The following is a 12,230-nucleotide window of genomic DNA, read 5'->3' as shown; positions in this document are numbered from 1 at the left end:
TTTACGTTTAAGACACTTGTTTCAGACCCAGATTTCTCACCCTCAAACTGAATGTGAAGTTCTATTATGTTATGATCTCTCATGCCGAGAGGATCCTTTACTATAAAATCATTAATTAATCTCATTTTGTTACAAGTTACTAGGTCTAAAATAACCTGCCCTCTGGTTGGTTCCAGAATGTATTTTTCTGTGAGACTGCCCTGAAAATACACTATGAACTGATCTTCAAGCTACCTTTGTCAATTTGATTCTTCTAATCTATATGAAGATTAAAGTTTCATAGGATTATTGTAGTTCCTTTCTTACAAACCTCCATTATTTCTTGATGTATGTTCAATCCTATAGTTAGCTACTATTAGGGGGTCTACAAAATACTTCAATCAGTGAATTCTTCCCCTTGCTATTTCCACCTTAACTGATTGCACATCTTGATCTTCCAAGTCTATTATTTCTACTAATTTACTAATCTAATATTTTATCAACAGAGCGACCCACCCCTTTTGCTTTCTTTGTATCCTTCCATAATGTCAGATACCCTTCCAAGCCTTGGTCAATTTGCCAACATATCTTTGCATTGGCTATCGTATTTATGGGGGGATGATGGTGTAGTGGTAAAGTAATTGGACTAGTCATTAAGAGGTCCATGCTAATACCCTGGGGACACAGGTTTGAAACCCAGCATGGCAGCTGGTGGAATGTGAAATAATGGAGTTCAATTGATTAATAAAAGTTGATAATGAAAATAAATTGGAGTCAAAAGCCAGTGTCAGTAATTATGTCCTGAAACTATCATTGATTGTCATAAAAAGAGGTAGAGAAGGAATATCTGCCACCTCTACTGGATCTGGGCAACCAACAATGTGGTTGACTCTTAACTCCTTCTAGCAAGCTATTTCAGGGCAATTATGGATGGGCAATAAATGCTGGCCTTGCCAGCAATGCCTGCAGCTTGTAACCGAATTTCTAAAAGTGCCTGGTTATTTCAATTTGTGCTATCAATTCATCGTGTTACAAATCCATTCAGATAAAGAGCCATTAACTCTGATTTTTTAACCATTTCTCTCTACTCTGGCCCTGTTTCCTGGTACACCGTTAATGTTTGTCTGCTTTGATCCTTCCTGTCACATTCTAGTTGTTGTTACCCGGTATTGCTGCCCTGTACTGTTACCCTGTCATTTCTCATTAACTTTCTAAATCTCTGCTCACATGAACCCTGCCCCCATTTAGTTTAAAGTCCTCCCCACAGCCTTAGTTATTTGATTCACCAGGATCCTGGCTGCAGGATGGTTCAAGTGAAGACTGTCCCAATGGTACAGCTCCCTCTTCCCCTTGTACTGGTGCCAGTGCCCCACGAATTGAAACGCATTTGTCCCACAATAATCTCTCAACTCTCTGATCTTATTCATCCTGTGCTCATTTGCTCACTGCTAAGGGAGTAACCTAAATATTTTTATCTTTGTGGCTCTGATTTTTTATTTATCCCCCAGTTGTTCTATGTTAGCAATACAGCTTCCTTAGTTCTACCTCTGTTGATACCCATGTGGATCACAACAACTGGATCCATCTTCTTCCACTCCAATTTCTCTTCAGCACTGAGGAGGTGTCCTTAATCTTAGTACTGTGCAGGCAACATAGCCTTTGGGACTCATGCTCTTGATTGCAGAGAACAATATCTATTCCTCTAACTATACTGTCCCCTACTATTACTGTATTTCTTTTTACTACCCCCATTAGAATGACCCCGAACCATTGTGCTTTGGTCAGCTTGCTTATCCTCCCTGCAGTCCTTGCTCTCATCCACGCAAGTTGCAAGAATCTTGAACCTGTTGGATCCTTTGCTACTTACTGGATCCCCATACCCGCCACAGTCACAGTCATATCCTCTGCCTCCTGACCACAGATTAAATCTGATTTACCTAATCCATAGGGTGTGTCTGCCTCCTGCAACACAGAACAAAATATTCATTGTCTGAAGCTTGGACTCCAGCCCATCAACTTTGAACTGAAGTTCCTCGAGTTGCGGACACTTACTGCAGATGTGTTTGCTGCGAATCACACTGTGGCATATGGGTCCACCAGCACCCATATGCCACAGCTGCAACACATCACTTGTCCTGCCATTTTTATTGTACTTTGGTTTGTTAATTAGAATTTCAAGTTTAGAACTGCTACTCAGCAATAATTAGCAGTTATATTTAATAGTTTGTCTATTTTAAAGCATGTCATCCTGACAATGGGTATTATTCTTACTTCTTGCCACGTTTTCATAGAGACTTATAAAATCCTAACAGGACCACACGGGGCAGATGCAGGGAAGATGTTCCTGATATTGGGGGAGTCCAGAAGCAGGGGTCACAGTCTGAGGATTCGGGGTAGTGTGGTGAACCATCGTTGGTTCCCACTGTGGGATTGTTCTAATGTTGTTGTTGGGCTAGGGTGTTCCCACTGTGGGATTGTTCTAATGTTGTTGTTGGGCTAGGGTGGGATTGATACACCTGTGGTTGTTACTGTTGTGGCACATCCCAGTCGGGCTCCGCCTCCTGGGAGAGGTATAAGACCCCCTGCTCGGGCGGGACCTCGTCAGTCTGGGATAGTGTGTTAACGTTCTGTTAAGTTCCATTGTTAGACAATAAAAGCCTTCTGTTACCGAAGCTTCGTGCCTCGTGTTCAATTGATGCGCATCAGGTAGACCATTTAGGATGGAGTTGAGGAAGCATTTCTTCACCCGTAGAGTGTGAGCCTGTGGAATTCATTACCACAGGAAGTAGTTGATGCCAAAACATTGAATGTATTTGAGAGGCGGCTAGATGTAGCACTTGGGGTGAATGGGATCAAAGGCTATGGAGAGAAAGCAGGATTAGGCTATTGATTGGATGATCAGCCATGATCGTAATGAATGGTGGAGCAGGCTCAAAGGGCCGAATGGCCTCCTCCTGCTCCTATCTTCTATGTTTCTATGTTTTCTTTCATCAGCGGCGCACTAAAATCGTGGAGATAGTGGTCCATTGATTTTCTTGGTACAATTATGTAATTCATTGCCACAATTCTTTTAGGCTATTAAGGTTATTAATGTAATACTGCTGTATTTCTGCAGCTTTTAAATGTATGTTAATGAAATGACAGGAACATGGAGCTAATGATTGTGGAGTTAACTTACATCACAAGTGAACTGTTTTGGTAAAATCTATACAATAGTTAGTGCAATTCTTGAGTGTAGCCAACATTTATTTTACAGTGAGATCTTCAAGATTCTTTTTCATGTATTTGCTAATCATCAGGTTCAACTTTTCCCATTCGCACATTAGGAACACTTTATTCAAAAGAGATCAGCCAGGAAATCATGAGTGCCAATCAAAGTTTCCAATTAAAAAGTGGGATGACTGAAGTGGAAATGTTGGGTCCGATTCTACCATCGTGCTGCATTTGTTTTCGGGTGCGAAAACTTGGTAAAGTCAGGCGTGAGGCGAGTAACACGATCTGCGCCCGTCTCTGCGCCGGTTCCCACTTTACCAAGGTCCGAAAATGGCCACGATTGGGACCATGCCCGAAACGGGCATGACGGCCATTTAAATGCATTTGCATGCATTTCAATTAACTTAATGGGCTGCACGCCCAACCTTACCGGCACTTCCCCCTTTACCACCGCGTTTGCCCATCCAGAATCCGCGCGAAGCAGACATGCTCCATAGAAGTCCAATTCGGGCGCTCCAGTTAGTGAGGAGGTAAGTGCCAAGCATCCGATGGCTCTCTGCTTCAGATTGGTGGGTGGGGGCGGAAAGGTGGATCCGCTGCCACTCTGCTTGAGATCGGTGGGGTGGGGGGTGGGGGGGGGGGGTGCGCGGGGAAGGTGGGTCCGCTGCCACTTTGCCTGAAATCGCTGTGGGGGAGGGGAAGGGGATCCGCCACCCTGACTGAGATCAGTGGAGGGAAAGTGGGGTCCGTTGCCACTGCCACTCTGCCTGAGATCAGTGGGGGTGAAAGGGGGTCCGCTGCCACTCTGCCTGAGATCAGTGGGGGGGAAGGGGAGTCCGCTGCCACTCTGCCTGAGAAAATTGTTGGTGAAAGGCAGTCCGCTGCCACTCTGCCTGAGATCAGTGGGGGGGAAGGGGAGTCTGCTGCCACTCTGCCTGAGAACAGTGGGGGTGGAAGGGGGGTCCGCTGCCACTCTGTCTGAGATCAGTAGGGGGGGAGGGAGGTCCACTGCCACTCTGTCTGAGATCAGTGGGGTGGAAGGGGGGTCCGCTGCCACTCTGCCTGAGAACAGTGGGGGTGGAAGGGGGGTCCGCTGCCACTCTGTCTGAGATCAGTAGGGGGGGAGGGAGGTCCACTGCCACTCTGCCTGAGATCAGTGGGGGGGTAAAAGGGGGTGAGGGGCCCGCAATTGATCTGGGTGGTGGGGGGTTGGGAGGATAAGGGGGTCAGTAATGTTGTGGGGGTGGGACAATGTCTGTGGGAGCCAGGGGAGGCATTATGGGCCTGGGAGGGATGTGGCAGGGGAGCAGCATTCTATCTTTTTTTCCGCGCATGCGCAGTTGGAGGTGCCGATCGGAGCTGCAGGGTTTTGGGTATGTTAAGCCCTGTCCAGAGGCTTTTGCAGCACGATTCGGACTTGCTGATATTTTTGCAGGCAGAGTGCATATGGGGGCACCTCAGAATGGGTCTAAAAGTCGAATCTGAAACACTCCCAGTTTCAAGTCCGTCCAGCACTTCGAATCAAAATGGTAAAATAGGGCCCCTTGTGTTAGTAGGGCTCATTAAGCCTTCCAGAACAGTGTGTACAATGACCTGATACATACACAATTATAAGTAGCTTTCCATTTGTTTATTAAGGATTGCTGCTTCATGAATATACTTGCAGTCTTTTAGATGTTTTCCAATACTGACCTACGCTCTGATTGTTTCTTGTCTCTAGCCTGTGTATTCATGGTGACACCCCTGCGATCTTTCAGTCATGCGTTATGTCCAGTGACTGTGAATTTTCTGAATGGTCTGGATGGAGTCCATGCACCAAAACCTGTCAATCATCTGACTATTCTCCGGGATACAGAAGCAGGATTCGATTTATAAAGCGTGTAGCTATAGGTGGAGGCAAAGATTGTCCTAATCTCGAGGAAAAAGAAACTTGTAATATCGGAGGGGAAGGATTACCACCTTGTTCGAGGTACGTCTGACCTGTAACTTTATGGCTTTCAAAAATGATATTAAAGTTTTAAAAACATACTAAATTAATAGTTTGTACTAACAAACAATGTGTTTGCTAATCATTCTTTCATTCTTGTATATTTTCCAAATAAAGTTTTGCAAGGCAGTAACACCTTGAATTTAGACAATGGTCTCAATATTGGAAAATAGTTCAAGATCTGAGGCAGAATGGAAATTTAGACTTTTGGCAGGTGTTAAGAGATTTTGAGAGGTAATTAGGCATTTAGTTTAGTTTTTTAAGTTTATTTATTAATGTCACAAGTCAGCTTACATTAACACTGCAATGAAGTTACTGTGAAAATCCCCTAGTCGCCACACTCCGGCACCTGTTCGGGTACACTGAGGGAGGATTTAGCATGGCCAATGCACGTCTTTTGGACTGTGGAAGGAAACTGGAGCACCCAAAGGAAACCCGCACAGACATGGGGAGAATGTACAGACTCCGCAGATTCCAAGCTGGGAATCAATCCCTGGTCCCTGGCACTGTGAGGCAGCAGTGCTAACCTGTGTCATTGTGCTGTATAGTGGTAGAGAACTGTGAGGATAGATTTGAATGTGTTGAGAAATGTTGCAAGTTGCTGAAGTTAAGATGAGAATTCCAGAGTGCAGAGCAATGAACATTGAAGTCTTTGAATAAACAGTTGGGTGAAGGGAGGTGAAAATATTCAGTAGACCGTGGTTGGAAGAATAGGATATGAGCTGGTATATCAAGCTGAAAGATGCTCAAGAGGCAGAATGAGTTGAGGGCACTTGGTTATGAACACCTCAAAATCAAAACAACTGGGGGCAAGGATCTACTTGAGGAAAGGAGTGCTTGGTGTGGGGTAGGCTGTGGATTTTGATACTTTGGACAAGGTAGAGAATACGTACTGTGGAACTTGAGATGCAGAAAGTAGTGTATGGGAGAAATAGAGAATGATATACATTGATAGGATTTCCAGTGGCATGGGCTGGAACCAGATATTAAGGAAGTGAACACAGTGCTTTCGTAATGGGTAGGTACAGAATTTGAAGCACAGTTCAAGGTCAAACAGGCTATTCAGGCTGTTCACTGTTTCGTTGAGCTTAAACAAGTAAAATTGATTAGGAAGAATGTGTTCAAATGAAAACTAAGCTGATTAATTTCATCAATGTCTGGAACGCACTGCTTGGGGAGGTGGTGGGAGCAGGTACGATAACGGCCTTTAAGGGGCAACTAGACGAATATATGAATAGGATGGGAATGAAAGGATATCGGCTCCGTAAGTGCATATGCTTTTAGTTGAGGCAGTCATCATGATCGGCACAGGCTTGGAGGGCCAAAAAGCCTGTTCTTGTGCTGTACTGTGTCTTTGCCTATTGCAATGACCTTTTCTGCCCTAACTATTGAATATTTGCTTATTAGCAGTATTGAGGTTAATACTTAAACCCAATATGGAAATAGGAACAAAAATATCATAAACTGATGATCAAAACAATTAGAGCTGTAGAAAGGAAGGATTTCTTGTGATTTTTAAAAAAAAACTTGGAAGTGCTATTTAGAAGAATAGTGTTTCTTTTAGCGGTTATGACAGTGCATTAATTTTTCAACTAAAAAGCCTAAAATTTGAATCTCAGTTTTTGTTTTCAACAGTATATCGAAGTTGATGACCCCACTGCTGGGTCATCGCTCTGATATTAAATATTAGCCTAAGGTTGAACTTATGTCATGACCACGTTAAAAAGGTGTTTCCTCAAAATGGCCCATGAACAAATAATGTGTGTGTGTGTGTAAAACCCCTTTTTAAATTTGTGAATAATTCAACTTAAAAATAACCCCAGCATTAAAGCTTTTATTCTTAAACACGATGAAGTTTAGTTTACTATGAAATCGCTGCTGAAAGTTAGTCAAGTGAAAGTGATAAGTTATGAACTAAATATATACAAAGGTTACATGCAGATAAGAATAAACGATACGAGTAAAAACAAGGCATGAACAAACATGTTCATGTTGTTTGTTCATATTTCCATTTGGAAAAAGCTTTTTAAAGTCAATGTGAAGGTCTGCAATCAGAAATGTACTTTTAAGCTAGTTGTCATTGATGCGCGACAGTCAAGCACGAGGTACAAGGCTTCAGCAATTGAAGGCTTTTATTGACAAACAATGGAACTATTTAAACACGAGTACACCAATCCAGACTGGAGGGGTCCCGCCTGAGCAGAGGGTCTTATACCTCTCCCAGGAGGCGGGGCCCGACCGGGATGTGCCATAACAGCATCCACCACAGGTATATTAATCCCACAGTGTAAACACCCTAGCCCAACAACAACATTATAACAACCCCACAGTGTCAACACCCTAACCCAACAGCAACATTGGAATAACCCCACAGTGGTAACCAACGATGGTTCACCACATTCACCCCTCCTTTGAAAACAAAGGCCGGCGGGGTGCGAAAACAGACTACATATATACAAAAAAACATCTACAAGTCCAGACGGTCTGGAGGACCGCACCGTCGTTGTGACCTCCTCAATACCGGTTGTGACACCGGAGCAGGTGCTTGCGGTGGCGTTCTCTCCAAAACAGCGTCCGGCTGTCCCCTCGAGGACTCACGGGCCGGTTGACCCTGGTGAAGCGGTGGTGCAGGGGATCCCGGTACCTTCTGTGGTGGCGCCGATCTCCGAGTCTCAGGCAAGCTGTACATGGGAGTATAACTGTTATGCACTGGTCCCGGTGCTGACCGCGCCACGTCCGGGGAAGAAATAAGCGATAGGGGATTCGTGACAGGGGGTATGGGAGCGACAGGAGTTGCTACGTCCCCTGCGGGTGCCAGGTCTCGGATCGAGACTGTGTCCTCTCGCCCGTCAGGATATGCCACATAGGCATACTGAGGGTTGGCGTGGAGGAGGTGGACCGGTTCGACCAAGGGGTCGGACTTGCGGGCCCTTACATGTCGCCGCAGAAGGACGGGTCCTGGGTACGTCAACCAGGCTGGTAAAGATATTCCCGAGGACGACTTCCGAGGGAATGAGAACATCCTCTTGTGGGGAGTAGCATTGGTTGCCGTACACAGGAGGGAGCGAATGGAGTGAAGCGCATTTGGAAGGACCTCCTGCCAATGGGAGACTGGAAGGCCTTTGGACTTTAGCGCCAGTAGGACAGCCTTCCAGACTGTAGCATTCTCTCTCTCCACCTGTCCGTTGCCCCTAGGGTTGTAACTCGTGGTTCTACTAGAGGCAATCCCGTATGAGAGCAGGAATTGCCTCAAGTCGTTACTCATGAACGACGAGCCCCTGTCGCTATGTATATAGCAGGGGTACCCGAACAGGGTAAAAAGATCACGGAATGCCTTGATCACCGTGGCAGTCGACGTGTCCGCACAGGGGACAACAAACGGGAACCGGGAGTACTCATCTATGATGTTAAGAAAGTACACGTTCCGGTCTGTTGAGGGAAGGGGGCCCTTAAAATCCACACTCAGCCTCTCGAAGGGGCGAGTGGCCTTGACCAATTGTGCCCGGTCAGGTCGGTAAAAGTGCGGTTTGCATTCCGCGCAAATCCGACAGCTTCTTGTTACTGACCTGACATCCTCCACCGAGTAGGGCAGGTTGCGGGCTTTGATGAAGTGGTAGAGCCGAGTGACCCCTGGATGGCACAGATCATTATGGAGGGCGTTCAAGCGGTCCTCCTGCATGGTAGCGCATGTTCCGCGCGAGAGGGCATCCGAGGGCTCATTGAGTTTCCCTGGACGATACATAATATCGTAATTATAGATGGAGAGCTCAATTCTCCACCGCAAGATCTTGTCATTCTTGATCTTGCCCCTCTGCGTATTATTGAACATAAACGCCACGGATCGCTGATCCATGATCAGGGTGAACCGCTTCCCCACCAGGTAATGGCGCCAGTGTCTGACGGCCTCCACAATGGCCTGGGCCCCCTTCTCCACCGCTGAATGCCGAATTTCGGGACCTTGAAGGGTGCGGGAAAAAAACGCGACGGGCCTGCCTGCCTGGTTTAGTGTGGCGGCCAGGGCGAAATCAGATGCATCACTTTCCACCTGAAAAGGGATGGATTCATCCACCGCGTGCATCGTGGCTTTCGCAATGTTGCTTTTCAAAGCCTTGAAGGCCAATTGGGCCTCTGGCGTGAGCGGAAAAGTTGTGGACTTGATGAGCGGACGGGCTTTATCCGCGTAGTTGGGGACCCACTGCGCATAATAAGAGAAGAAGCCGAGGCATCTCCTCAGTGCTTTTGCGCTAGCGGGCAAGGGAAGTTCAGTAAGGGGGCGCATACGGTCTGGATCAGGGCCAATGACCCCGTTTTCCACCACGTATCCCAGGATAGCTAACCTGCGCGTACGGAATACACACTTCTCCCTGTTATAGGTCAGATTCAGGCGAGACGCAGTGCGCAAAAAGTTCTGGAGGTTTGTGTCATGGTCCTGCTGGTCATGGCCGCAGATGGTGACATTATCCAGGTACGGGAAGGTAGCCCGCAACCCGTTCTGGTCCACCATTCGGTCCATAGCACGCTGGAAGACCGAGACCCCATTGGTGACACCAAATGGAACCCTAAGAAACTGATACAGACGACCATCCGCCTCAAAAGCCGTGTATTGTCGGTCCTCTGGGCGGATGGGGAGTTGGTGGTAGGCGGACTTAAGGTCTATGGTGGAGAACACCTGGTACTGCGCAATCTGATTGACCATATCAGATATGCGCGGGAGAGGATACGCATCCAGCTGCGTATAACGATTAATGGTCTGACTGTAGTCGATGACCATCCGGGGTTTGTTCCCACTTTTAACCACCACGACCTGTGCTCTCCACGGACTAACGCTGGACTGTATGATCCCTTCTTTGAGGAGCCGCTGAACCTCAGATCTGATGAAGATCTGCTCTTCAGCGCTGTAACGCCTGCTTTTAGTAGCGATGGGCTTGCAGCCTGGTACCAGATTCTTAAATAAAGAGGGTGTGGTGATCTTTAGTGTGGAAAGATTGCATGCGGGGCGCTTTGGACGATTTGGAGGCTGCGGCTGATTCCCTACTGCCAGCGAAGGGAGTGGCCAAACTGTACTGTAGGATCACACTCTTCATGTGGACCATAAAGTTTAGTCCGAGGAGAATTGGCGCGCAAAGATGCGGCAACACAAGGAGCCTGTATCGCTCGTAAATTGTGCCTTGCACCTCCAGAGTTACCACACAACGTCCTTGGATCGGTACAGACCGGGACCGTGATGCCATAGAAATTGTCTGTTTGGCAGGTAGAACCCGGAGTCCACACCTCTTTGCAGTGTCAGGGTGAATAAAACTCTCGGTGCTCCCACTGTCAAACAGACAATACACAGTACGACCATTTACCTTAATGTTCATCATTGAACAGTCAAGCCTGTGATGCTTAGCCTGGTCCAGGGTGATCGACACCATCGTTGGCCCTTGGACGTCACTGCAGGCAGCCGAGGTTGATGCTGAGGACCCCTGCTGGTCGCTCCTGGTCGTCGTCGACCAAGACGGCCGCCCCCATGAATCGCACATGGGTGAGGGCGCCAAGCGTAGCGACTCCTGGTGGTCATCCTCCTCCTCCGCTAGCCACAATGGCGTCGTCCTGGGCTCGCACGTGGTCGGACCTCGTGGGTACTGCGACGCCGATGGAGATTGTCTCCGTTCTGGAGGGTCACAGGCTGCACTGCCGTTCTTGGGCTTCGATCTGCAGACTTTCGCGTAGTGCCCCTTTTTACCGCACTGATTGCAGATCACCGTTTTAGCTGGACACTGTTGCCGTGGATGCTTGGCTCCTCTGCAAAAATAGCACCGCGGGCCGCCTGGGGCTGCCGCCGTCGTCGGGTCGATATGGGAGCGCGAGCCCGTGGGGCGAGGAGGGATTTGTGACTGCTCCTGCCACGTTGTCTCCATGTGGTCTTCTGGATACAGAGCCAAGCCTTTCGACGCCGCCTCCAGCATCTCAGCCATCTCCATCGCTTGGGTCAGGTTGAGATTCCCTTTCTCCAACAGCTTGAGCCGGATGTACGAAGACCCTACCCCTGCCACAAACGCATCTCGGGCGAGGTCGTACATGTACTGCTCAGCCGACACAGCTTTGCAGTCGCAGCCCCTGGCAAGCTGCAAGAGCTCATTGGCGTAGTCCTCCATGGTTTCGCCCGACTGCCGACGTCGTGTAGCGAGGAGGTAACGAGCGTGGATCTCGTTGGGTGGTCTCGTGTATCGCTTTTTCAAGAGCTCGAGGGCCCTCGGGTAAGTGGTGGCCGCACGAATCGCGAGGTAGACAGTGTCGCTTACCCTCGCATGGAGGACCTGGAGTCTGTCGTTATCCGTAGTAACTGCTGCAGAGGCTGCCAGGTAGTCCTCGAAACACTTCAGCCAGTGGTCAAAGGTGTTAGAGGCGCCGACCGCACGTGGATCCAGCGTCAGACGCTCTGGTTTCAGCATTTGCTCCATACTCTCTTTACTGTCGAGAGTTTGTCAATAAAATTGATGCGCGACAATCAAGCACGAGGTACAAGGCTTCTGCAATTGAAGGCTTTTATTGACAAACAATGGAACTATTTAAACACGAGTACACCATTCCAGACTGGAGGGGTCCCGCCTGAGCAGAGGGTCTTATACCTCTCCCAGGAGGCGGGGCCCGACCGGGATGTGCCATAACAGCATCCACCACAGGTATATTAATCCCACAGTGTAAACACCCTAGCCCAACAACAACATTATAACAACCCCACAGTGTCAACACCCTAACCCAACAGCAACATTGGAATAACCCCACAGTGGTAACCAACGATGGTTCACCACAGTCATTAAAACCTGCACTATCATAATTACATGTTTGTAACACTTAGGAAAACTGACAGGCTACTACCCTGCCTCACAGAAGCGTACCTTCAGTCAGAATCTCATTAAGCAGGCACTAGTGGTAGCTTGGGAGAGAATTAGTGTAAGTCCACTCCAGATTAGTCCACCTTTAGAAGTTGGGTGGCTGTACTAAGGTACTAGCTGGAGAATATTGACTCTGGAGAGTGAGATGGCCTTCAATTCATTAGTCATGGTAA

General features: G+C 47.8%; 1 protein-coding gene across 1 annotated transcript in view; it reads left to right on the top strand.

Moving 5' to 3' along the window:
• thsd7ba (thrombospondin, type I, domain containing 7Ba) overlaps nt 1-12,230 on the top strand; it is a 624,788-nt gene that overhangs the window by 65,276 nt on the left and 547,282 nt on the right. Inside the window, 1 exon segment of the mRNA XM_078229305.1 lies at nt 4,913-5,161. Within this exon segment, the coding sequence (XP_078085431.1) occupies nt 4,913-5,161 (249 nt within the window).

This window comes from Mustelus asterias, chromosome 14, assembly GCF_964213995.1.
Source record: "Mustelus asterias chromosome 14, sMusAst1.hap1.1, whole genome shotgun sequence".
Classification (NCBI taxonomy): Eukaryota; Metazoa; Chordata; class Chondrichthyes; order Carcharhiniformes; family Triakidae; genus Mustelus; species Mustelus asterias.
The sequence above is the reverse complement of the archived record's forward strand: the minus strand, read 5'-3'. Positions and strand labels throughout refer to the sequence as shown.